This window comes from Carassius carassius, chromosome 20 (genome assembly GCF_963082965.1).
Source record: "Carassius carassius chromosome 20, fCarCar2.1, whole genome shotgun sequence".
Lineage (NCBI taxonomy): Eukaryota > Metazoa > Chordata > Actinopteri > Cypriniformes > Cyprinidae > Carassius > Carassius carassius.
Window position 1 is genome coordinate 31,763,074 of NC_081774.1, and position 27,659 is coordinate 31,790,732.

The 27,659-nt window shown below is 40.1% G+C and overlaps 1 protein-coding gene across 2 annotated transcripts in view; it reads right to left on the reverse strand.

Moving 5' to 3' along the window:
* Nucleotides 1-27,659, reverse strand: part of cacna1eb (calcium channel, voltage-dependent, R type, alpha 1E subunit b) — an 83,569-nt gene that overhangs the window by 5,441 nt on the left and 50,469 nt on the right. The window contains exons 21-40 of one of the 2 annotated variants that reach the window (XM_059502557.1): nucleotides 23,841-24,006; nucleotides 23,599-23,728; nucleotides 23,431-23,490; nucleotides 22,483-22,589; nucleotides 20,685-20,696; nucleotides 19,857-19,953; nucleotides 18,279-18,439; nucleotides 17,185-17,322; nucleotides 13,820-14,021; nucleotides 13,434-13,598; nucleotides 12,669-12,779; nucleotides 12,427-12,507; nucleotides 12,173-12,292; nucleotides 12,005-12,070; nucleotides 11,599-11,690; nucleotides 11,235-11,409; nucleotides 10,379-10,506; nucleotides 7,727-7,823; nucleotides 7,458-7,563; nucleotides 2,081-2,188 (exon numbers count right to left, since the gene is read on the reverse strand). In XM_059502557.1, coding sequence (XP_059358540.1) covers nucleotides 2,081-2,188; nucleotides 7,458-7,563; nucleotides 7,727-7,823; nucleotides 10,379-10,506; nucleotides 11,235-11,409; nucleotides 11,599-11,690; nucleotides 12,005-12,070; nucleotides 12,173-12,292; nucleotides 12,427-12,507; nucleotides 12,669-12,779; nucleotides 13,434-13,598; nucleotides 13,820-14,021; nucleotides 17,185-17,322; nucleotides 18,279-18,439; nucleotides 19,857-19,953; nucleotides 20,685-20,696; nucleotides 22,483-22,589; nucleotides 23,431-23,490; nucleotides 23,599-23,728; nucleotides 23,841-24,006 — 2,322 coding nt within the window. The remainder of the gene's footprint in view (nucleotides 1-2,080; nucleotides 2,189-7,457; nucleotides 7,564-7,726; nucleotides 7,824-10,378; nucleotides 10,507-11,234; nucleotides 11,410-11,598; nucleotides 11,691-12,004; nucleotides 12,071-12,172; nucleotides 12,293-12,426; nucleotides 12,508-12,668; nucleotides 12,780-13,433; nucleotides 13,599-13,819; nucleotides 14,022-17,184; nucleotides 17,323-18,278; nucleotides 18,440-19,856; nucleotides 19,954-20,684; nucleotides 20,697-22,482; nucleotides 22,590-23,430; nucleotides 23,491-23,598; nucleotides 23,729-23,840; nucleotides 24,007-27,659) is intronic. The other variant, XM_059502558.1, reaches the window with a different exon arrangement.

The window sequence follows — 27,659 nt, forward strand, 5'->3', positions numbered from 1 at the left end:
CCCTGAAGCAGATGGGCTACAGCAGCAGAAGACCACACTGGGTGCCACTCCTATCAGCTGAGAACAGGAAGATGACGCTACAGTTCACAGTGGATCACCAAAACTGGACAGCTGAAGACTAAAAAAGTCGCCGGGTCAATTTTTGCTGCAGCATTCAGATGGGAGAGTCAGAATCTGGCAAAACAACTTGAAAGCATGGATCCATCCTGCCTTGGTTCAATGGCTCAGACTGATGATAGTGGTGTAATGGTGTGGGAAACTTGCATCTTGAGACCCTTTGTACCATTTGAGCATCGTTTAAACACCACAGTCTACTTGGGTATTGTTAATGACCGTGTCCATCCTTTTATGACCAAAGCTTGATCTGTCTCCCTTCTCAGGATGTGGCCAACTCTGTGGCACCTTCTACCATACTTTACAGTCCTAAGTAGTGCCTTTTCAAGTCCTAGTACTCTTTCAAGATTGTTGCTCTGATATCTTCATGGACATGCATATCTGATTCTATTCATGCTGTAGGAATTATGTTATGGCTATAGCCTTAAATCCTCTCCTCTTGAAATGCTGAAATCGGTTAGCTTGCACACTCTTACTTAAGATTGTGCAGCTACAGATCCTAGCTTCTATAAAGAGTATTGATGATCTGTAGGCTTATTTGTTTAAGAGTCCTTGTTTGGAGTATACTCAGGGGCGTGTCTAGAGCATTTTCACAACCAAAAATTAACTGATACCTATTGTTGGGTTAATACCTTAGCACTCAGAAGCTAGATTGTTAACTGTATTTATTGGATGAACTAGGGCTGTGGGATATGGACAAAAAAATAAATAATTCACGATTTCTTTTATCAATTTTGCGATTTCACAGATATGCATTAAAGTCATAAATGTATTCAGGATGAATTTTAAACATATTTCCAAAATAAAACCAATTAAAGTTATCAAAAAGTTGTAACGTCTCTAGAACAGATATAAGTCAAAATAATCACTATAGTAAAGGTGTAACAAAATGTATAGACTTATGGCAAAAATATAAAGAAATAAATCCTGTGTGCAGGGAATTTTTTTTCTTTTTTGGCATGCATCGTTAGAGCTCATTAATAGATTTGTTATATATTATACAGGTTCACACATACTCCGTCTGCAGTGCGTATATTGTATGTGTTTGCAGTTCAGAAGCAGCAGTGACAGCGCGTTATTGTAACGCGAAAGCACATTAAAATAATGCGCGAGTGCGAATCTCTCTGCTTGCACACGGATTTCCTTTGCTGTGTCACAGACACGTTAAACCTGTCTCCTCTCACTCAAACTGCTTCCTGTGCACTCACAACTCTCTCTATCCTCATGTGCTAGATATTAATTATTTTCGCACGTTTTTATTTTACCGCGTGTGAACGCTCTGATCCTTTAACATGGGCTCAGAAAAAAGAAGCATCACAGACAGTGTGTGAACCTGTCAGTTCACAGACAGTTGCGTGCCCAGTCTGTTCTTTTCTAGCGCTAGGCGCGTTGCATTCTGATTGGATCTGAAATTTCCTGTGGGAGGTCAAGGCCGCAGAAAATCGTGCTATAAAGCGATTTAGAAATCATGCACGCTCAAATCGTGATTTTATGATGATTTCGATTAATCGCACAGCCCTAGAATGAACTGGCAATAAACAGAAAATAACATTTACACTTTACTATTTATTTTTTGTATTTTAATTATATATATGAAATAATGTTATTATGTTATGAATTAGACATTTTTACATTTATATAATAACAATATTATTATTTCTTTCAATAGTAATTGGCGGCCCACCTGCAATACCACCGCGTTGAAAACCACTGAATTAGTCAATTATTTAAAATAAATCCATTATTTAAAATAAATCCATTATTTCATCCACCTCTTAGAGTCGGCTCTTTCGCGAACGACACATCACTATGTAGTTATCCTCCATCTCTGGAAAGGGTACAGGACAGCCTGATGTGCTGTCTATGTCTTTTAGTTTGTAGGTAGAGGCTACACCTTGACTCAAGTACTGCAGCAGTACAACTTCTGAGGGCCCTATTATTATTTTCCATTGCAACGGAGTCTCACCTTTGTTAATTGGTACCAGCAGATCCAGAGTCTTTTGGGACAGGTTTGGCCAGATGACACTTATCTCCTTCTGCAATTCGATGTCTAACTGTAGCCGGTCCTCGCCCCCTGATAGAAAACACATGGTGTCAAATAAGAGATGAGTACAGTAGATATATTGAAAAACGTACTCGGTTACTAATGTAACCTCGGTTCTCTCTAGAAGAGGGAACGAGTACTGCGTCTTAGCTAAGACGCTATGGGAAAAGTCTCTTTTCACGAAATACTGAAGCAAAAAATTATCCTTAATTTTGAATTTTTGTAAAGCGCATTTGCAGCAGTACACAGCCATAGGCGAGACGGCTCGCTCGCTCATTGGCTGCTTCTGCGGCAAGTGCACAGCCTATCGAGCGCAGGCTGATGCCATATCAGACCAATAAGGGAGCTTCGCGCCCTTCACGCCACTTCCCGCCGAAACGGGTGTGGCCCAACCTTATAAAAGGAGCTCGAAAAGGCTGACTCACCTGATTTATTTCATCGCCGAAGCGAACCAGAGTGAATCGTACGCACGGCAGAGAACGCAGTACTCGTTCCCTCTTCTAGAGAGAACCGAAGTTACGTTAGTAACCGAGTACGTTCTCTTACGAGAGTTCTTTTGTACTGCGTCTTAGCTAAGACGCTACGGGAACCCCATGTAAAACGCCGTGCGCGCAGGGATCACACACCAATAAACCTGAAGCAACGCCCAGGATTTACAGTGCACAGTTACCCGAGGGACTCACAGAGAGCCCAGGACAGGAGAGGGGGGGGAGCCCTCCGTCCCATATCTAGCAGCACCCGTAGATGCGGCAATACAATCATCACACAGTCGAGGCAAGGCCTGACCAATGTGGCAATGCGGGTCTTACGCAATACTGCCCATATAACAGTCGGCAGCGCATAACACTCACAAACTCAGAATTCCCATCAGGGCCCTGATTCGGCTATACCGACAGCAGCCTTGTTTGCAATGCGGGAACCTCCAGGTTATAGAACCTGATAAATGCAGACGGCGAGGCCCAACCTGCCGCCATACATATATCCTGCAAGGAGATCCCAGTAGACCACGCCCACGATGAGGCAACGCCCCTTGTGGAGTGTGCTCTGACGCCCAGTGGGCACTGAAGGCCCCTGGAAGCGTAAGCTAACGCTATGGCGTCAACTATCCATCTGGATAGAGTCTGTCTCGAAACAGCCATTCCCTTGGAACGTCCACTGAACGAGACAAACAGCTGCTCAGTCTGTCGAAAGGCAGCGGAGCGAGACACATAAGCTCTTAAAACCCTGACAGGGCAAAGAAGACTTGAGTCTCCATCCTCTGCTGACACCGACAGGGCAGACAGGGCAATAACCAGAGCCCGAAACGGCGTGTTGAGGGACTTCGGCACATAACCGTGCGTAGGTTTGAGTATGACCCTTGAGTCATTAGGCCCAAACTTCAAGCAAGACAGGCTCACCGAGAGCGCATGCAGGTCACCCACACGCTTCACTGAAGCGAGAGCCAACAAGAATACTGTCTTGAACGACAGATGCTGGAGGCTAATCGATTGGATAAGCTCAGAAGGGGGACCCTTCATGGCCTCCAAAACCGCCGCAAGGTCCCATATAGGGACTGACGGAGGTCTGGGAGGATTCAGCCTCCTAGCTCCTCTAAGGAAGCAGATGACCAATCGCTCCTTCCTATTGACTGACCGAGCGCTGTTCAGAAAACGCTGCGATGGCCGCCACATAAACTTCGAGCGTGGATGGGGCTCTGCCCTTATCCAACAGCTCCTGTAGGAAGGAGAGAACCTCCGTCACCTCACAACTAAGGGGTGAACACCCCCGAGCCGTGCACCAGCTGGAGAACACCGACCACTTCGAGGCATACAGCCGCTGTGTCGACGGAGCTCTAGCCTGAGTGATGGAATTTAGCACTCCCACTGAGAGATCAGCGGGTAACCGTTGAGCGCCCACACATGGAGGGACCACAACTCCGGTTGAGGGTGCCAAATCAAGCCCCTGGCCTGCGAGAGGAGGTCCCTCCTCAACGGCACTGGCCACGGGGCGATGTCTGCTAACTGCATCAAATCTGGGAACCATGGTTGGTTCTTCCAAAAAGGTGCTACAAGCAGTATTGAACATCTCGTTTCTCTCACCCGTTCCATCACCTGCGGAAGGAGGGAGACGGGAGGGAAAGCATAAAGTGGGCAGCACGGCCATTTCCGTGACAGCGCGCTTTCGTTCTTGGAAAAGAACGCGGGGCAGTGAGCGTTTTCGTAGGACGCGAAGAGGTCCACCTCCGCCCTGCCAAATCTCTCCCACAACAGCCGGACTGTTTGCGGGTGTAGAGACCATTCGCCCGTAGGAACATTGCCTCTGGACAGCCTGTCTGGACCCAGATTCTGTAGCCCAGGCACATGCACTGCCCTCAGCGAACGCACGTTGCGCTGAGCCCAAACCAGGAGGCGTTCCGCCAGCCCGTACAGGTTCGGGACCCGAGACCGCCCTGGCGATTTATGTAGGACACCACAGACATGTTGTCTGAACAGACTAAGACGTGGTGGTCCTTGATTTGGGGACAAAAGCGCATCAGCACGTTCTCCACTGCCAGCATTTCCAGACAGTTGATATGATGGAGCTTTTCCCGTTCTGACCACAGGCCAAAGGACGGTCTGCCCTCGAGCAGCGCTCCCCATCCCGAAGTGGAGGCGTCCGTCGACACCATCTTCACATTCGGGGAAGTCCCCAGGCTTACACCTGATTGGTACCAGCTGTTTGCTGTCCAGGGTTTCAGGGCTGTGACACATTGACCTTGAGACGCAGTCGGCCGGACACCCACGCTCTGCGCGGCACCCGCGCCTTCAACCAGAGCTGCAGGGGGCACATGCGGAGCAGGCCCAGCTGCAGAACCGGAGATGCTGAGGCCATGAGGCCCAGCACCTTCTGACAGTGTTTGAGCGAAACGGTCGCGCCGCAGCGGAAAGAACTCGCTGCGCGCTGAATGCCCAACACGCGTTGTGGTGACAGCCGCGCCGTCATGGAACACGAGTTCAGAACTATACCCAAAAACAGAATCGTCAGACTGGGGTTCAGCGAACTCTTCGCCCAATTGACACTGAGACCGAGCTTCTCGAGGTGACCGAGTAAAACGGCCCTGTGCTCCACGAGCTCCGATCGTGATCGAGCCAGAACCAGCCAGTCGTCCAAATAATTCAGCACTCGTGTGCCTCTGAGTCTGAGAGGAGCGTGCGCTGCATCCATGCACCTCGTAAACGTACGAGGAGCCACGGACAAGCCGAACGGCAGGACTGTAAACTGGTATGCCTGGCCCTCGAAGGCGAATCTCAAATATTGCCTGTGATTTGACGCTATCTGTATTTGAAAATACGCGTCCTTCAGATCTATTGACATGAACCAGTCCCCTCTGCGAATCTGCGCGAGGAGCTCCCTGGTCGTAAGCATTTTGAAACTGCGTTTCATCAATGCCTTGTTCAGCTGTCTTAGATCCAGTATGGGCCTTTATAATGCCTAGCACCCAATCCGAAACCCCTGGAAGCGCTGATCATGCATCTGCATAAATGGCTAATGGCTGGATGCGAAGGGTGCTCTGTTGACTGGGCAACGGCGGCGCCTGGGTGCACTGCACCATGGGCGTTACGAACATTTGAGGCGGGGAGCTCGCTGATCACAGCGGGCAGATCGCTCGTCCTCGACCCCATCCCGGTGCTTAACCGATTGGGGGAGGGCTGAGTGGGTCCCGTGGGACTCGTGATGTCTGCGAGTAACTGTGGGCTGCAATGCACATTTACCACTTTCGACTCGCTGTCTGCCTGGGCAGAGCGTACGTGCACGGGTTTCGTTTTTACAGAAACCACGCGTTGTGTGTGACATAGTGTATGTGCGCACTGAGGAGTGGGCACATTTACTATGTGGCGCGCGTGACCAATCTGAGTCGATCGTATGTGCCCTGTGTGCAGGGCTGTGCTCACATGTGGAGATGGGCACTGAGGGGTAGGCATCGTCACTACATTTATAGCACCATCGGCCGTGGCCGGACGAACGTGCATGGGTTTCGTTTTTACAAAAACCACATGACGCGCGTGACATAGTGATTGTGGGCACTGAGGAGTGGACACGTTTACTATGTAGTGCGCGCGATCGACTTGAATCACTTTTAGTGGAGCCCTGTGTGAAGGGCTGTGCTAACATGTGGAGATGGGCACTGAGCAGTGGGCACCGTCACTACATTTATAGCACCATCGGCCATGGCCGGGACACCAGAAATTACACCTTTTGGGAAATATCTGGGTAGCCGTGATAACGGTTTCTGTGTGCAGGCAAGCGGGCAACTGTACAGGCTTGCACATTGCAAAAAACGCTGAAAACAGTCACAATCCCTGGAACTGAAAACAGTGGCGCACTTAGGTGAGAGTTCGGCCACGGCGACTCGTACACTGGCGCTTTCCTAGGATGGCTTCGGGGCTCCCGGCCTCACCGCGGGGCGACGGCCGGTAGAGCGAGAACGGGGGTCTCGAGCTGCGTTGCTGAAGCTGTTGTGATAACGGCTTTTGTGTGCAGGCAAGCGGGCAACTGTGCAGGCTTGCGCGTTGCAGAAAACGCTGAGACAGTCACAATTCCTGGAACTGAAACAGCGGCGCGCTTGGGTGAGAGCTCGGCCACAGCGGAACTCGTACACCTGCGCTTCGATGAAGCAGCCATTGTGAGTAGTGCAGACGCAGCGTCATGCAGCAGGCTTTAGATGGCAACACCGCTTTCGTCCGCCGTCCAGCAGAGTGGGGCTCTGACGAGCCGCAGGAAGGCATCTTAAAAAAGACGCAAGCTCTTTTACGAGTGTGTGTCGCAGGGCGAACACACACACACGCATAAAGAACAGTTGGATATAACCAGCAGCTTCAGAATGGCTCGTCCCGCTGATATGCCTCTCAGACGGCGCTTGCTTCCTCCGTGATCCAGCGATGCGTAAACTTCGCTGAAGAGATGAAAAATCAGGTGAGTCAGCCTTTTCGAGCTCCTTTTATAATGTTGGGCCACACCCGTTTTGGCGGGAAGTGGCGTGAAGGGCGCGAAGCGCAGAAGCAGCCAATGAGCGAGCGAGCCGTCTCGCCTATGGCTGTGTACGGCTGCAAATGTGCTTTACAAAAATTCAAAATTAAGGATAATTTTTTGCTTCAGTATTTCGTGAAAAGAGACTTTTCCTGTAGCGTCTTAGCTAAGACGCAGTACGAGAGAACTCTCGTAAGAGAACTGAAGAACATGCATAGTTTGCATCCTCATAAAATATAAAGCAGTATGAGTGTGAGTGCTATAATTGTCAATATGCTACTGTTGTTTTAAAAAAAAGATTTACAATTCTGACCTCTAGCGATTTTTATCTCCAGTGCGGTGCGGATCAGAGACATCAGTGTGGAGGTGAAGTGAACCGTCATGTCCTCATCGACTGGCATATTCATCAGCACCAGTCTCTGCCAATAGCAGCACAGCATAATAATTAATAATCTAAAATACTTAAGTTTTTAATAGTTATGAGTACTAACACTGTTTAAGTTTTTTCTCTGTATTTCAGTAGCATGCAACAAATACCACTATTTAACAATGAAACGCATTTGCAAGATTCAACTTTTCTACCTTGTAGGCAATTTTGGCAGGACACTTCTTTCCCAATCCAAGAGGTGGAGACATGTGAGTTAGCATCTCGTACATGGCTGTGTAGTGAATACGGCCACTGGAGGGGAAAAGCAATGGTTTTCAGTTCTTAGTGATTCTCATATGAACAATAGAGAATAGCATTTATTCTTCTCTATTTTTACATTCCACGCTTCTAAAGAAATGCTATCAAAATATTTCACATTCTTTTGCCGTTTCCTCTAAACTTCTGAATGTGCACAAAACAAAATACAGTAAATCCAACAGAAGTTACAAAATGGTGATTAATAATTTCTCCAGAATGAAAGTGACTGTTTTTATGAGTAAGTCATTGAGTCATTAATTCAAAAGATTTGCTCAAAAACACCAATTCATTCAGGAACAAAACACAACTGTGTGTTGCCAACTGTTACTCTAGGAAAGTTATTTTTCCTGCAGATCTGTTGTAAACTGCACCAAAACACTTGCCTTTAATTTTCAAGCAATCCTGAGTTATTTCAAATTCAAAAATATCCTCTAGCACAGGAGGGAGGTGTAATGTTTGGGGAGAGGGAGTGCATTGAGACTGAATCCATGTGGGTTTTGTAAACAGGAGTGGGACAAGAAAGTTGCAGGACAAATATATCATTTTTTGCTAAAAAACATCCATCCCATACAGACCTCTAGTGGACTACTTGATTTCAAGTTTTTGTTGTTTCATGCTTTGTCTTTGGACCACTCTGCTATGAGAAAAGCTATTGTTTTTGCACGACATGCTGATCTCTAGCTTTTAAAATTTGGCTTTATGCTTGGTACTCTTGATGCCAAAAAGCTCTTCAGTTCCTTCTTCTGAAAAGAAACTCCTGATACTATCTATGAAGTTTAATGAGTTCATGGAAACTAATAAGATAATTATGAAAGTGAAATAAGAGGGGTATGTTTACAAAAACAGTAATGTTTGAATACACAATAAAAATTAATAGCATTTTTTAAAAGAACAAAAAAATCTCAGTAAAATACAGTGAATAAATTTTCTACCCTATGACTGCAATAAAGCCTTTAAGAAAAGAATCTGTTTGACAAGAAAATGTTTGACAATATACCCTATTCAGAGCACTTACTCTGCAAACTCTGTTTTTATTCGTTATACACCTATATCTTTACAAGAGGAGACAACAAATCTCTCCAGGCCTATGCTCAGTTCTGCATTCTATTCACTCTTCTATTAACACCTTTCTTAATGTTTATTTTATCTGAAATGTGACAGCATTAAACAAATACGATCTATATTAACATCTTCGTTGGTCCTAAACAATCAATGCTACAATCAATACATATCATAATTACTGTAATTTCGAGATAGCAACATGTCACAAATTACAGTAGAATTACAATAGTTCTACTTAGAACTATTCACACCTTTGGACTCAGACACAGAACTATCACAACTTTACATGCCTAAACATAGCATCTAATGAATCTGAGGTTCACCACCCCTTTAATTAGGGCTGCAATGACTGATCACTAATGAACTACTGCGTTTTACTGCGTTTGGCTAACCGATGTAAGATGTCACAGCACTTACATATAGTTTCTCTTATGTTGGTTTGATTGCTTTTATTGTCCTCATTTGTAAGCTGCTTTGGATAAAAGCATCTGTTAAATGACTAAATCTAAAAGTAGTCTAAAATCATAGATTTATAGATTTAATCGCCCTCAGTTTGCATCTGAAAAAGAATATAAGGCCAATTAAAATCTAGTAATCTTTGCGTGCCTGTGTGTGTTTGTGAAATTAAGCAAATACATTTTCAACAGAATAACTGATTATTTAATTTAAATTTAAAAAATAATTAGTTGCAGCCCAATGAATGCTCGTTGATGGATATATACAGTAGTAACACCACACAGAAGTATGTTAAGGTAGGCATGTACAAACCAACCTTTCTTTGAACAATCAAGGCCCTGTCTTCCTTTTCATCTGACATGACATCATCCTTCCCTTGAAAGCATGTAAACAGAAGGATGTGGCCTTCAGCTCTACTTACAAGGGTCCCTTATTTGCTCCCAGTCATCCACTGACTTCTAAACACTACGCTAAATTACATCTCCACTCCAGCCCTGGAGGATGCACCGATAACCACAAGATTGGCATCCCATAGCCTAGAATCATTTTTGACTCTCTAAGTATCGACATACTGATGTGCACTAATTGCCATTTGAGCACAGCCTAATTGAAGAGCTCACAATAAGTCCTGAATCCAGTTTTTTGAATCCAGTTTTTGTTCTGCCAGCGCACAGGAATCCAAGGCCCGTCAGAGACTTTCAGCAATTTCACCTCAACAAAACTGAAAACATCCATCCGTGTCTGATGCGGTGAGCAATGCACCCAAGTGTTCTGTGCATTTTTGGTTCAAACAACTATTCAATTTGATTCCAGCACAAAAGATGTTTATGCCATGAAACTGAACAGAGTTGCATCTGTATAAATGATTAAACAAAGTGAAATCACAAAGAAACATGATTGTGGATGTTAATGAGCAGCGGGTGCTAATGTAGTGCCTCTATACGTATGATAGTAAGAACAGCAAAAATCATGAGAAACTATATTTTATCTGGATTTCCAGTAGGTACAGTAGGTTAACATGTTGAACTTACCATGCAGCTCGGTCATATTCTCCCCAGATGCGCACAAACTCATCCAGATGATGAGGTCCGAGAATGGAGGAGTCTCGGGTCAAATACTCAAAGTTGTCCATAATCACAGCCACGAACAGATTCAGCATCTTAGGAAAAATAAAGTGGAAATATTCTGGATGTAGACCAAGTGCACAAATTTCATTAATGTAATATTAAAGGGATAGTCCACTCAAAAATGAAAATTCTGTCATTAATTTCTCACCCTCATGTCGTTCCAAACCTGCTTTTTGACCCTCCATAGACCCCAATGTAATTATCACATTGAAGGCCCGGAAAAAGTAGTAAGGATATCGTTAAAATCATCCATGTGACATCAGAGGTTCAACCGTAATTTTATGAAGCTATATGAGAATGTTTTTTGTGACTGACCTGGAAGAGATTAAGTTGTTATTTTGGTTTTCTTTGCGCACATTAAGTTTTCTCATAGCTTCGTAAAATTTCGGTTGAACCTCTGATGTCACATGGATGATTTTAACAATGTCCTTACTGCTTTTCTGGGCCTGTGATGTGATAATTACATTGCTGTCAATGCAGGGCCAGAAAGCTCTCGGATTTAATTTGTGTTCCGAAGATGAAAGAAGGTCTCATTGGTTCGAAATGACATGAGGGTGATCAATTAATGACAGTATTATTATTTTGTATTTTTAATATATATATAATTTCAGCTGACATCAGACATCCCAAAATATAACTAGTATTTGTTTTGCCCCCTGCACTGAATTCTTCCACTGAACTTGAGTAAAAAGTAATGCAGTCTACCCCACTCTCCCCTGTACATTTCAGATTTCTGAACAGGACGTTGATTAAGTCTCACCAAAAATGAGCTGAAAAAGATGAATGAGACAAAATAGAAATAAGCAAAGTCTGTGCCACAGCCCCCTTCATGATCTGGAGAGATGAAAGGTGGTGGGATTGAAGGGTCCAGTTCACACTCTTTCCCCTCGAGACACGAGAGCATGATCTCCTGCCACGACTCTCCTGTAGCACTCCTGCAAGACACAAAGTAATATATCTACCCAGGAATCAGTCACCAAACACTTCTCTAGTCTTGTAGAAACATAAGAATGAGTAAATGACAGAATTTTCATTTAGAGGTGCACATTTCATTAACTATAAACAAAAGAAAGAATGTTGGTTTGATTCTACTTAAAAAAGCACTCTGTGTTTGGTGATCTTACCTAAAGAGCAGCATCAAGGCACCAAAGAACGTCTTAAAATTGGTGTGTTGATTAATGTGGCTCTCGTCGTTCAATTTAATATTACCAAATACCTAAAGAACAAGATAAGACAGATTATTAGAATTAATCTACAAAACTATAGAAATGATTTCATTTCGCTACTCAAGAACCCAATTCTTAATTTCTGGCATGTTGTCAAAAATATAAATAATCATCTAAATGTGTGCCCTAATAAAGTCTGGGAAAAAAAGAAAGACTGCAGAATTTGGTTAGGACTTAAATAATGCCAAAATACAATAGATTCTGATGTTAGGGGAAGTATTCATCCAATACCGTTAAATTATGAAGTTTATGGGTAAAGTTTACATCATTTTGATAACTGCCATACATGATATGAAAAACTTACTTGCATGCCAATAATGGCATAAATGAAGAAAAGCATGGCAATAAGAAGGCAAACATATGGAAGAGCCTGAAAGATGAAGAGAGTGAAAAGAATGTTGTACAAATAGTTTCTTTATTCATTATTTTTCTTTCCTTCATTAAATGCATTCAGTACAAAATGTGATTTTACCTTGAAGGACTGAACAAATGTCCACAGCAGAATCCGTATTGTGTAGCCTTGTCTCAACAGTTTAATGAGTCTAGCTGCCCGGAAAAGCTTCAGGAAACTCATATTGATGGTGTTCAAAGACTGAATAAAAAAATGTTTTAAGGATCTGTAGATATGTATTTACTGAAAAACAAGTAAAAAATGGCCAGAAACCCCAGCACTGATACACACTTCTGATTCATATACTAAGACCACTACATATGAAATATTCCTACCTGTAAATCTACCACAATTTCAGTAATGCTGCCCAGCACAGTGATGAAATCAAAGATGTTCCATGTATCACGGAAGTAGTTCTGTGAGATCCGACCAGAGTGACAATAATGAAAAGAAAGTAAATCAATTCAGGTGCATTAAAAATGTATTCTTCTTTTAATTATACTCATTAAAGGGATAGTTCAATCAAAAAAGAAAATTTGTTGTCCTTTTAACATGAATGTGAGGTCATAAAACTCACCATGAACCCAAAGGCGAAAATCTTTAAGATGCATTCGAGAGAGAAGAGCACAGTGAAGGCAGTGTTAAGGTGCTTCAGGACGATATCGTAGGCAGCTGGCGCTGAGTGGTACTGAAAAGCATTTACGATTATAAATCACACATGCATACACCACAAAATATCTCATTTAAGAAAAATCAGCTGAAGATGAAGACTATGAAAACCAAGGCCAAATACATAGCTTCACTTTTTCAATTAAAGGGTTACTCCACAGCTACTGTCGTTCCAAACATGTAAAAACTTATATTTTTGATTAAATCCGAGACCTCTCTGATCCTCCCATAGACAGCAATGTAATTAACACAATCAAGGTCCAGAAAAGTAGCAAGGAGATCGTTAAAATAATCCATGTGATGTCAGGGGTTCAACTGTAATTTTACAAAGCTAAATAATAATAAAGAATAAAGTTTTTTTTTCTTTGCGTGCAAAAAGTATTCTTGTAGCTTCGTAAAATTACAGTTGAACCTCTGATGTCACGTGGATTATTTTAACGATCTCCTTGCTACGTTTCTGCGCTTTGATTAATTAATTTGGTTAATTACATGGGAGGGTCAGAGAGCTCTCTGATTTCATCAAAAATATCCGAATTTAAGTTCTAAAGACGAACAAAGTTTTTACGCGTGTGGAACAACATGAGAGTGGGTAATTAATGATTTCATTTTGGGGTGGAGTAGCCCTTTAACAGAATGCGTTCCAAGCTGGAATATTGTATGTTGAAAGTTATACCTTCATCATGAGCACTACTGTGTTGAGTGCAATCATGACTAGAACCGTGTACTCGAATGATGGCGACACCACAAAGTGCCACAATCGGTACTGGAGGGTCTGTCTGTTCTGAGGCATGTATCTTGTTAGGGGTTTCGCACTGATAACAAAGTCAATGCATGCCCGCTGGAAGAGTGAGATAAGAAAGCAGCGAAGGAACAAGCAGGTTAGTACTGGTGATAAGAAACCTTTATTATTTTTTCATGCTTAGATCAGACTCTTTTTCATAACAATGCCGTTAATATCACTTAATGATGTTAATAAAACCTAGCTGGGAGGAAACAATATGAAATAGGTTGATGTGTAATCTAGTATACTGAATATTGGAGTCGTAAATGTATATTCACCTCGTTTTTCTCCAAGTTGCACTCCTCCATCATTTTGTCTCCCTGCTCCTGGAATGTGATGATGATGAGAGCAACAAAGATGTTGACAAAAAAGAAGGGGAAAACCACAAAGTATATGACATAGAAAATGGACATCTCCATTCGGTTTCCTCTGCTTGGGCCGTGGTTTTCTTCAGTCACATCCACCGAGTGTTGGAGAACTCTGTAGAAAGCAATACATCCAATGAATTCAACAACATCAACAACAAAAACTCACCTTTTGCAATTTATTTACTGCTACATAAACTGAATATGATGTTTGTTTTCCCAAAACATGGCTCTGTTCTCATTTACCAAACCAGTGGACATTTCTGGGTTCTCAGAAGCAGAAGTCGTCACTGGGTAAATTATATTGCGGTGACCTGAAACATTTCTAAGTATTTGGCTTTCCAAATAAAGAACAAATACATGAATGTGTTGGTCAGAAGAGAGAAAGATGTTGTATTCATTGACACTCTTTCTGTGAATGAGTGCCAAAGTAACACAACTCACTGTAGAGTGTTACAAATGTACATTACATTTTGTTAATTGCTTAATTTATGATGGAAACGCATCATCACAGTCTGTGAAAAGGGTCCATTTTCGGTATTTAAAATCTGCAGCATTAAATCTCGTCCTGCTTCTTCACAGACATGCTACTCAACCCACACTCAATTCATCAATGACAGTCCACATTATTTTCCCTGCCTTTTCAACCACCAATTCTTGGCATCAGCTATTGAACAAACATCTTTCTACATGGATCCCAACTCAACATTAGTCTCAGCTGTAACACTGTAACATAAGAATCATAACAAACAGATGTAGCTCGCCAATACAGGGTCTAAACTTATGACTGTACACCAGAAATAAATTGTGATAAAGTCTTCAGACAATCCATACTTTCTGAAAATAGGTTGGCTGGCTGCTTATAGAGATTAATGTGCACCGCTTTGATAGTATGCCAATAATTACCAAAGCTGGAGAAAATGGTTGTAACAAGATAAGATCTGTTATGAAATCTGCTCAAAGGTGTGACCCGCAGAAAAGGTTTCAGAAGATGTTTAAACAGCTGTTATCCAGACTGTGCACACAGTTTATTAATGGATGCAATTAGCAGCATCACGTCTCTCATAACTGCATAACCCTGAAGAAATGTTGAAGGGGAGGCTCATCTTTCTAAGCTCTATGAATCTCCTTCATAAATCAAACGATGGAATAAAATCATTTTAAAAAACAGTGCTAACAAAAATACATTTGCTTGCCCGGAGCTGCAACATTTGCAACAACTATAGTTCTCTGTTTTTGATGGGTTTGAAGTTGGATTGAAAAATAGAAAGAAGAAAAGACCATCGGTAGCATTTCCATTTCTTTAAAAGTCTGGAATATAACTATGGGTGTAAAAGTAAACTGCTTCTTCAGTCCTCTTCCTTCTTTAGCTTTTTCCTGGGTTTGCTCGCACACAGTTTTTGAGGTAGTTCGTTCCAAGCATCTTGGAAAAGATGCCACAGTTCTTCTGTGGATGAAGCCCAGACTGACTTGAAGAGGGTGAGATCAGATCTGCGTGGGCCATTCCATCTGTTGTGGGACTCCTTGTTCATACAAGGATTTCACTGGATTATAACAATATTTTCAAAAGAAAACACTGGCATACCTAAACGAAAACATGAAAACTGTCTTAAAACTATAAACTCAAATGTTTTTATGTCACATCTAATGTGCAGAAGATGTCGCAGAGTTCTTAAATGTTTCAAGGTTTAAGAACATTTCTGGAAAGGTTCCGGTAACTGTAGAATGATTTTGTTCATTCACACTGCCTTCACAACGTGACATCTATTGTGCTCGCCGAGAAGCCCAGCTCTCTCACGTTTGACATTTGCCAACATTTATGGCATTCTGGATCCGATTAGCATTTCCACAGAAGGCTGTCTGGTAGTTTAACTGCATTTTTTCCGGAATCAAAGCCCAGTGCTTTATTCTGATGGCATTCACTCCTCTGATTTCGGTTAGTTTAATGAGCACTAAAACCTTGTTAACATATTAATTTATTTAAAATCTAATTTAAATATGGTTATTATATTCCATTCACCATTATGTCTTTAAACAGGCACTTACAGTATGCACAGAGAAAAGCATTATCAACAAAACTGCTCAGAAGTATTCACCTCTACATGGCCATTCACCAGAGGAGGTTTAAGAAACCTGTCTGACACCAAACCATAGAAAGATAAATCTCCACTGACACACATTTCCTTGGCAGATGTGTTACAGATACTTGAGAAGACAGGAGAACAGCCTACCATCAATAGCCCAGCACTGACAAGACTGGTCCTTTGCTCAAAAAAGTAAGAAACATCCAGGCCTTCCTACTGAGTGCATTACTGCCAGGCCACTTTTCAGCTGGTTCTGGAAGTATTTTTCTAATTCACTTTTCCCATAGGGATTTGTTTTGAAGAGCTATAAGCAATGAATCAAACCAAACATCAACGAGAAGAATCACAACACTTCAAACTTAGCTTTGAAGCAAAAATATTAAGAAAATCTGCCAAAAGACAAATAAATAAGACCGTGCATGTAACGTCTGTGAATGACATAATACATTTAAAAGCAATGGAGAAATATAAAACAATCCATTCAAAGAAGTTGTTTGAAAATATAGAAACCATATATTTTTAGTTTATCTCAAAATATGTATGCATACTTAAATGTGACCCTGGACCACAAAACCAAATCAATTTTGAGAAATTGAGATTTATAAATCTTCTGAAAGCTGAATAAATAATCTTTCCAATGATGAATGTTTTTTTTTTTTTATATTTATGACAGGACAATATTTAGTTGAGATACAACTATTTGAAAATCTGGAATCGGAGGGTTTTGAAAGAATAGTGATTACATAATTTGAAGTGCTTCATGTGAGTGGGTGAAGCTAAATATCTGGTTTGCCAAATTTTCCGATTGGTAGATTTTCTGCACTGCATCATGGGCAGTGTAGTTTTTTTCACCAGGGTTTCAGATTATTTTAAACATAAGTTGAAATAACGCAAACTGACAGCTTCATCGAAAGCATATTCCTTCAACCCACAGTAAGTCTGTCTTCAAGCTGTTATAAGATACTTTAACAAATCAGTTTCCCTATGGAGAAAAAGAATAACCCAACTGTTGCACTCTATAACCTTACTCCACAAAGCCATTAGGAATTGTGACCTGATATATTAACATGTTTATAAAGTGTTCTGAAGCCATCAAGTAGTTTTAGCCTAATAACAAGGCAAACTGAGGTACTAATTTTAAATTGTAATTAAATATACAAGAGTCTGGTGCAGTATATAAAAGGATGGACATACTGTGGCCAGCCCTCTCCTGTGGACACAGTGAAGAGCGTCAGAAGAGCCCAGAGGACATTATCATAGTGAAACTCGTGTCTCCTCCACTCCCGCTTCTTCACCTCCTTCCTGTCTCTGCCATAGTCGATGTAGTAGCCTCTACACAACACGAAACCATTCAAATCACAGACAAACAAACAAGACATTCATGGAAGAATAATAATCAATGCACAGTTTTATCAGGGTTACTTTGAAAGTCGCTTTAGATAAAAACGTAAATCAAATAGTAATCAGTGTAAACTGTTTCATTAATACTGTAAATACAAAAAAAAATCTTAATAGTTACTTGAGTAAGATTACAAAAGCATCCAATGAAAAAACTATTAGATCATATATCTTACAATCACAGTCTATATTATTTAGACAGATCATATTTAATTGATTTAAATGATTATAGTATTAACATAATTAGATATCTTTGCAACAAACAAAGCAGAGACGAGCATTAATTCTGGCATTTCATATGTATCCCCAAAATCATTGCAGGTCCTTTGCTTTATGTAATAATGTATACAGCTAAATTTGCATTATTAGACATTGGCCCTTAATTGAGGCATGGCTCATGCCACGTATATTGCAATAAAATAAAGAAACAAGAGTAAAGTACCATTTTTCATTAGAAAAGCACTTTTTTCTAATTTACTCTTGAAAGTACACATATTCGTCACTCACAATTGGGGAAGTCATGGCCTAATGGTTAGAGAGTCGGACTCCCAATCGAAAGGTTGTGAGTTCGAGTCCCGGGCCGGCAGGAATTGTGGGTGGGGGGAGTGCATGTACAGTTCTCTCTCCACCTTCAATACCATGACTTAGGTGCCCTTGAGCAAGGCATCGAACCCCCAACTGCTCCGTAAATGGCTGCCCACTGCTCCGGGTGTGTGCTCACAGTGTGTGTTCACTGCTCTGTGTGTGTGCATTTCGGATGGGTTAAATGCAGAGCACAAATTCTGAGTATGGGTCACCATACTTGGCTGAATGTCACTTCACTTCTAATAAATGTAACAGGAAAAATATTAATTTGTCACTACCCACCTCCTTATATATAAAGCACTTACTGGCATTCTTTTTGCGTGCCCATCGATCCGTCGGTACAGTAGAAGAACTTTCCCTTGAAGAGCTGCACTGCTATCACAGCAAAGATGAACATGAAGAGCTGGTAGACGATGAGGATGTTGAAGACGTTCTTCAGGGATGTGACCACACAATCGAACACAGCCTGCAGAACAACAGAAATAACCATCATATCGCACATCCCTTCTTAAAAAGATCTTCAACCGGCTATGCAAATGAGATAAGTTTCATATACAGCTTTTATGCCATTTACAGAATGATGCATTCCAGAACAGTATATTATCTAATGCAATCGACATCACAATTTTACCTAAAACCTTAAATTCATGTTTAGTCGTTAAATTAGTGTAAACTGGATCATGATGCACACGTTTACACTTTTATTTGCAAGTAATCAAATCAAACGTTTGTGGGGGTTTTTAGGCAGTACAGTCATTTTCTGGCATGCTGGTTGCTATAGTAATGGTATCAAGTCAATCCCATGTGACTTTGCTCTACAATGACTGGCAACTGAAAGCTGACAGAAAAAAAATGCTTTAGATGAAGCTTTCTTTCTTTCATACGATCTCTTTATGCTTCACTAACAGTTAGGTTTATGGGTTGAACTGGTGGACCTCATGCATACTAATATATAACCATATTAGTATGGTTATACTTCGAAACCAATCTAATTTGTACAAAATCACCTCCTTGTAAAGCAGATCTGTTTTCTCATGGGATGGAGTTGGAACTGAAGGGCACTAGGCCGGTAACTTCACATTTCTATGTCATCTCTCATGATCTTTGATTTAATTATGGTTTAGTTAAATGGTCTGATGATAATTATCATAATTCTGGCTTTGCAAATGACTGCATATTGGTTTAAAACGAAAAATGTCAAGTACTGCAAGTTAAATTTAGCCTACTTTTAATTATTCACAGAGGGATAACTCATATTTGGACAGCGTCCTGATTCATTCATTCATTAAATTGTGTGTGTTTTTGTGAGATTGTTTCAAAGGAATATAATTGGAATAAGACATTTCTTGCTTAGAGTTTCTGTGTTTGAAATACATAACATTACACGTTATGTGAGTCTATGGTACATTAGTTTATTGCCACAGCAAATGTAGAAGGAAGAATAAAACAGACAAAAAAAAATACAGAATCACATTTTTATATATATATATATATATATATATATATATATAAAATGTGGGATGGGATTTAGCGCAGGAGGAACCCAAGACTTAACTTTTGAGACTCAAAGAAATGACTAATAATGTCCTTTACATCCATTAGTAAATTTAAACCTGTTACATAATGACTATGCAATGAATTGAAAGTATTGAGTTTTAGTCGTTTGGAAGAATTTGTTTGAAACTTGCAATTATCACATGTGGAATGAAAAAGTGTGAATAAAAAAGTTAATTTTTTCTTAATATTCAGAGTAGGCATAGTCACAAATAAGTGGGAAACACGTGAATATAAGTGAGCAGAGAGTTAAATTGTCCATTCAGGTTTATTTTTTATTATTTTTTAGTTACAAATGTAAAGTATATAAAGTGTGAAAGAGCAGAAACCTTGAGCTTCGGAAGTCTTTTGATGGTCTTGAGGGGACGGAGAACTCGGAGAACCCGTAAGGACTTAATGGTCTTGATGTCTCTGCCTTTGTTGTTTCTGTGAATAACAAAACATATTATATTTTTTTTAAAAAGTATGTTTTGGGGGGAGAAATCCAACCTGCACAACTGTCAATATAAGATTCATTTTAAAAAAGCATGATGCAGCATCTTTGCTGCTAGATATCAGTATAAGCTGACGGACATCATAAATAAAAACCTAAGTACTACAAATTAACCACAGCATCACATTTTCTAAATCTTAAATGATGTTTAGTGAAGGAAGAACCCAAGGCCTATATTTCCCCAAAAAACTAATAATGTCCTTTACATGCATCAAAGGACTTTGCATGCATTAAAGTATATTTTTATTATATTTTTAAACCTGTTATTCAGTGACTATGCAATGAAAGACATTTTTATAATGTTTGAATATTAAAAGCATTTCACATGATTCACATGAACAAAACATGAAGTGGCTCTTCAGGCTTGAACTGCACTGATGGTAGGAACATTTCTTATTATGGTACATACTTATGAGTAAAAAGGCATTATTAACTGCATATTTAAATAATGAATCATACTATTCATGTTAAACTGACTGCTAATGCATAACCTAAGAATGTGTAGGCATTGCTGAAATAGTTAGTAAATGAGTGAACATTTTAGGTCAGTAAATACAAACATGGATCAGACATCACAATATTAACACACACATAAATAAATGATGAACTGAATTCATATTAAAATGGACAGACAATGTGACAAATGAGAAGCATCTGTTATTACCCCATTAAATTCCTGGCAGCCACAGAGATACAATCCAAACAACAACAAAGAAGCATTAGAAGAGAAAGAACACATGTAAAGCCATTAAACAATGAACCAGAGCAGATTTATGAACGTCTGGGAAATCCTTTTATAGAAATACTTCCTTCAATAACAACACAAACATGCTTAACAAGATAACAAGAATAACCCGTAACATTCTGATCAATTATTGAGCAAAAATTGTATTATCTGGTGCATGTGTCTCATTCTAGGCAGCTTTCAGATCACGTTAATAAGCCTGGACTGCATGATTTTAGGGCTTCTCTCAAGGGTTTCCCAAATAGATTATTAAATTTAGGACACCATCATTTTTTTTTAATAACTGATGCTATTTAAATGTATGTTTAAGATCTATATTCCTCCAAACTATACCGTGTATTCTAACTATATATGTGTGACTTCCATCACAGTTTCAGAATATATTAGCAAGCATTCAAGAGTATCACTTATATAACTTAAATGAGGGGCGACCAAAGTCCAGCCCACGGGCTCATAGCCTGCTCTGAATCAGCCCGCAAGATGCTTTAAAAATAGACCAGGATTTGGCCCACTATTAAGAAAGTTAATGAAATTCATAGACTGCACTTTATATGTCTATACCACGTATAGCCAAATCTCAAAGCACACCACCTCCACTAGTTCAGTCGCCACCGGCTTCTTCTTCTACCTCCCGAGTTTCAGCGGTGAAGCGGATCACAAAAAGAATAGACATTCTTTGCCTTGTCATACATATGCTATACAGTTTTTGCATACAATCCTATGAATAAAAATGCTTCACGATGCCGTAGAAGAAGCTTTTTGTCTAAACGGTTACATAAATAACTTTCAACATCTGAAGAACCTTTCTGTTTCCCAAAAGGTTTAAGCAGTCTTGTATTTTGCACACACTGTAGAGTTTATACAAAGCCAAATCCAGTGCACAATGGATTATAATCAAAGCCCAGATTGCATTTACATTTACGCATGTGGTAAATCCTTTATCCACATCAAATCCATTTTTACATTACATTCAAAAGATACTTTTTTTTTTTTTCATTCATGTGCATTTCCTGGAAATCGAACCATGACCTTGAAGTTGCTGTTTGAGCCTATGTTGTATCTGGCAATTTTTTTAAATTTGTACACATTTTATATATATATATATATATATATATATATATATATATATATATATATATATATATATACACATTGTAGACACAGTTGATCAACAGGTCACAGTAAAATTTAATTATACAGATTATATGTTATCAACCCAGGCTCAATGAAAAAACAAATCTGTTGCAACATTTCTGCAAATCTTTAGCTATTATGCTTCTTGCATGTTTCACAACATTTTCAAACTGAGTGTTGTTTAAAAACACGTTTAGTTTTTTTCTGGTGAGTGATGCTAAAATGTTGTACCCTCATGCTCTGTATCGCAAGTGCAATACTGTACCAGGTGAGCGACCGAGCAACTTTACATCAGAAAAGCCAAACATTCGGTATGTGATGCAAATGTCATATTTGTGTTAACAAGAAAAAAAAACGTTGTTGGTGCTTTACAGCCTCAACAGTTCCTTTGCAAACTGCAGTGAATCGTATGCATTGGTAGTTTTGAAGTTTTGAAATTAGATAAGTTTTTAACAATGAGCCTGTGCTGAAAGTTATCTGAGAACTGGAGTCTGGCATTGTCATATGTCCAGATAAATCTGACTGTATTTAAACAACTTGGCTTAGTCACACAAGGAAGATGGATCTCATTTGAAATACTTACGTCAGTGCAAAGGCAAATAAAGCTCCAACCACCACAATAAAGTCTAGAATATTCCACAAATCACGGAAATACGACCCATCATGAAGAATGAGGCCCTGGTCGATCATCTGTATAAAATAGCATAATGCACATATACAGAATTTGTCTCTGTATTTTATACCTATTTGTAAAATTCTATGTATGTCTATCTACAGTATATACTTCAAATACTTTAAAATATCATTGACATGAACTGTTTCTGTGACAGCCATAGATTATGGAGCCAGAATAGTCTCAAAATGAATGAATATACAAAATAAGATTATTACAAAAAAAAAACAGTATATCTGCAAATAACAATTCATATATTCATTACCAAATTTACATTCGAATTGACTTAAAATGCATCCAGGTAGGCACACGCTTTATATGCCCACAGCGAGTTATGATTGGTCAATGGAGATGCTTAAATCTGATTGGATAAAAGAGTATGACAGAAACACAAATGAAACAAGAACTGCCATTAAAGTCTTAAAATACACATGCACATACAAGACAAGTCACGCATGTGACAATTTGCTAATACAGATTCAACAAACATTTTCTACATTTAAACTTCCAAAACTTTGTGTGCATGCTTGTATATGTGTTTTGCATTTGTGAAATGCATTTTGTGTATGTCAATTTTATTATAAAAATATTTTAACTTAATTGATTATGGATAATTAATTGATTATTAATTACATTTTTATTTTCTTTAATGCATATATGGATCTTATTTTGTAAATATGTTTATTTTGAGACTATTCTGGCTCCAAACTCGACTGTAGAAGCTATACAGTAAAACAGAGTTTAAAGTTAAATGACAACTTTTAAAGGCAGGGTTTTGGACTCATGCTGTGAGGTTAGCAAAAATAAATAAATAAACAAATACATTTTAAATAACGTTTGAGGTAGCAAAGCAGTTACCTTTATAATCATTTCAAATGTGAAAACGCCAGTGAAAACATAATCAAAGTATCGAAGGACCTGTAAACACAGTAAACAAACCTGTCACAGTGTTGTTTTAAAGTCAAAATACTCATTAGTCATTACATGAGACATTAAGTTTGCAATATGGGAAATATAATGGTTTACTTTGTTCCTCTCTGAATTGGCACAAACAGGGTCCTCAGCAGCCAGTGCAATGCTGCTGGCCACAATCACCAGGAGAATGGTCATCTCGAAGTAGCGCAGGGTCACCACATAGTGGCAGATCCTCCTGATACTTTAGTTAGACAAGGAACATGATTTTAGATGTTAGATTTGCCCTGTCCTGTCATACATGGTATACGGTACAAAAGGTAAAGCTGTGGGATCATGTAAAAATGGCAGCTTACGGATTTGTGCTTTTGAAAATGAACATGCTGTCTGGTGTGTCGGGTTTGGGGGCAGTCGACTGTTCACCTCCATTCTCAACATCATCATCATCATCATCGGCGTCATCGTCATCATTTCCATTATCAGCTTTGTCTGGGTGTGAGGCCTCCACGTCTTTGAAGCTGACTGTGACGAGTCAAATCAAGAGAACAAAACAAATATTTCAGAATTTTATTTGCAGCAGGGTTTACATCCTAAACTTAAATACTGACTTGCATACTACTACAGTCAAAATTTCTGGCAAAAGGAGTAGTGAAATTAGATGTGACTGACTGTGTAACAAGGACATCTTAAAATTAGGTTAGCACCATTTTTTTTTTTTACATTTTTTTAAGGCTACTGTTCTTGAACTTACTTCATTTTGTTGTTCCCACTATTTAAAACTATTGCACCATACATCAAAGTAGCTTTTTAGTAATTGTAGATAGAGGTCTGACACTCCACCCAAGCATAACAAAATCTGAAAATCTTTTGGTTTTGCATCAGTTTTTCCACTGATGTTTTTTTTTTTTTTTAACTTCAGGTTTGGGTTTGTAATTAAAGAAAACAATCATAATTATTTTAAATATTTTGCTTTCATTTTCATCTCGTTTGGCACACAAATGTATCTAGCTGTGTAAAATGATAAAAAAAAGGTTATTGGTTAAAATATCCTCCAAATTAAGCCATGCTATATTCAATAATTTCAGTAAATATTATAATGTAAAAATATATACAAATATACCTTCTTCCCTGTAAAAAGCAGTGCTTGAAACAAGATGCATGCCCGAATTTGCTATATTCAAAACAGCAGATGACCCAATACTTCCCATCTACCTACAATTCCTCACACGGCCACAGGAAAGAAGTTGTTAATGGCATTAACATGGTTGTTAAAGCATCACCACTGATGGTGTAGACTACATGATAGAAGTATGTATGGATTGTATGCATACTGCATGCATGCATACTTTATGGAAGTACTTTCATGCAGTCACAAAATAAGTCCTTCATCAAATGTAACAAGATTTACGAGTTTCTTCGGCTCTGAAACTGTGAATGGAGTGTGATATTTTTTAGAGTAAATATATCAGACTGCAAATGACTGGCTAGTGTGTTGCATGTCTTAAAGTAAATATGTTTGGGTATTCACTGAACATGAATTTGCCTGCACATATGAAACTTTATTTCTAAACTGTCTGTGTGCTATATTTTTCTGTTTGATATGTTGTGTGATTAGATTGTCTGTTAGGCTGTTAGATAGACTGGCTAGGCGCCAGTGCCGTTTCTAGGCATAGGTGAGCTAGGCGGTCGTCTAGGGTGCCACCAGCTAAAGTGGCGCCAATGAGCGCTCATACTGGAACTGCATTGCTACATTTTAGCAGGGTTGTGATGAAGAGTGGCATGGTCACCCTGAAATATGACTGCTGCCCCACTGGTTCCCCAACATCATTGGACTAGAGTACTGTCAAACTGACGCCTGTATGCCATTGGATCAGAGCGTTGTCAGTTGCTGCCTGATTGTCATGCAATAAAGCTAGGTTCAAAGGCTGATTTAAAATATTGGTACAGTAAGTAAAGTGCACAAAATCAGTATTTTGTTTTTGGCAGTATTTGAGGCAGTTGATAAATCATGTTGCGAGATTTGTCCAAAAGGTGTGCATTTTTGCATCACTGTATTATTATAGGATCAGTATGTCACGTAATATTCCCATATAAACTTGAAACAGCCTGTTAAAAATATTGGTATAGCAAAATTCGCTAATTAACAAGATCAGTACCTCCTTTATTAAACCGCTTTGTCAAGTGGGCAGCTGTGTCCTAATGGTTGGAGAGTTGGAGTCTGGTTGCTGGCAGGAGTTGTAGGTGGGAGGGAGGGAATGAACAGCGCTCTCTTTAACCCTCAATACACATGGCTGAAGTGCCCTTGAGCGGTGGCCTCCGGGTGTGTGTTCACGTTGGGTTCACTTCTCACTGCTTTGTGTGAACTTGGATGAGTTAAATGGAGAGCACCAATTCAGAGTATGGGTTACCATACTTAGCAAATGTCATGACTTTCACTTTTTCACTTCTAACAGCACTAAATGGGAACAGTGTCATTCACATAGAGGGCAGAGGGGAAGTTCACGTCTAGCAAAGGATTAAGTAGCTGCATTGATTACTTTTATGCCACTGATCAGGCTTTTATATGTAGTTCAGAGAAACAAAGGGTTTTATATGGTTGACTGAAATAATGATGCAATAACTGACACTTTAAATCAATGTTTCAAGCAACAACAACAAAACAATTCAACAAAAAACAGATAAATACAAAAAGTAGCCTTTGATAATATTTAAACATGTATCCAAATCCAAATATAATAAAACGTACTCGGTTCCTAACGTAACCTCAGTTCCCTGAAATACGGGAACGAGTACTGCATCGAAGACGCTTATGGGAAAAACTCCTTTTTCTCCTGAACTGAAGCCTTATTCAATCACGCAGTGAAACTGCACGGCCATTGGTTCGTGCAGTGTTATTAAAACAAACCAATGGCTCGGCAGCGGTGCTGCACGAACCTATGGCAGTGAAGCCCGCAAAAGTCCGCCAAAATGGGCGGGGAATCTGGCTATATATTGGCCGCTTCGTCACAGGAATTCAGGTTACTTCAACTGAAGCGACGACTGAGTCGTGCAGCCTTTTAGCATGACAAGGTAGGGCTGTGACAGTTGCCGTGACAACCGGGTCACCGCGGTGGTCGGTTGCTACCGCGGTTGTCTACTGCCACCGGCGGTAGTGCAAGTGACGTCACAAACATAATACAAAGTTTTGTATATAAGTGTAATAACTGTAATAGTTGCAAATTCTAAGTCTATGGTAATTAACAAATTACCTCAAATACAGCGTTTCCTTTAGATTGGCAGATTTGAGTGCGGGAAAATAGAGTTTATACATTCAACAAATTAATTTAGTGTTGGGCGATGGATCTTGTTGGGAAAGCAAATACCACCTCACCGATCTGGAGTCATCTGCATTCATGTCACCCATCAGCGTTTACACAAGTTCTCGTGATCGCAAACGCTGGCTGGTAAGGTTTGGTGAGGCTTTCTCCAAACTGGCCAAATACAAACGAGACAGTGATAAATAAAAGATGGTAACAAGAAATATGGCAACGATTCCTATTTCAAAGAGAGCACGTGCAGATGAGGAGTTACTGAGCTTGCTTGGTGGCGGAAAAGTAAACCAGACGCAACAACCGCGTTGTGACAGGATTAGTCTGTCTAGTGTCTATACAGGACATTTGAACTCTGTGTCAGTAGCCTACATCACAGACCGGACGGGGATTTATCATGTCGTGTTGTGCTACATCCAGTGTAGCATCACTGATTATAATGAGTATGTTCTCGTGTTGCGTCGCGTTGCGTCAAATTTCTAAGATAGTCACACCACTAGACCATGCCCAGGACGAGGACACTGCTCTCGTCGAATGGGCTCTTACTCCAATTGGGCTTTGCAGGCCCAAAGAAGAGTAGGCTAGCTGGATTGCATCCACAATCCACTTTGAAAGCCTTTGCTTTGAGACCGGTAACCCTCTGGCGCGGTTTCCAAAGCATATAAAGAGCTGCTCTGATCGCCTTATTGGCGCAGAACACTCTATGTAGACTTTTAGAGCCCTCACTGGGCAAAGCAGATTCAGCTCTCGATCGTCCTCTGTGTTTTGTAATGCAGAGAGAGTGACCACTTGTGCTCTGAAAGGTGTGGAGAACACAGACCATTTAGAGGCATAGTGGCGTCGTGTAGATGGAGCTCTAGCCTGTGA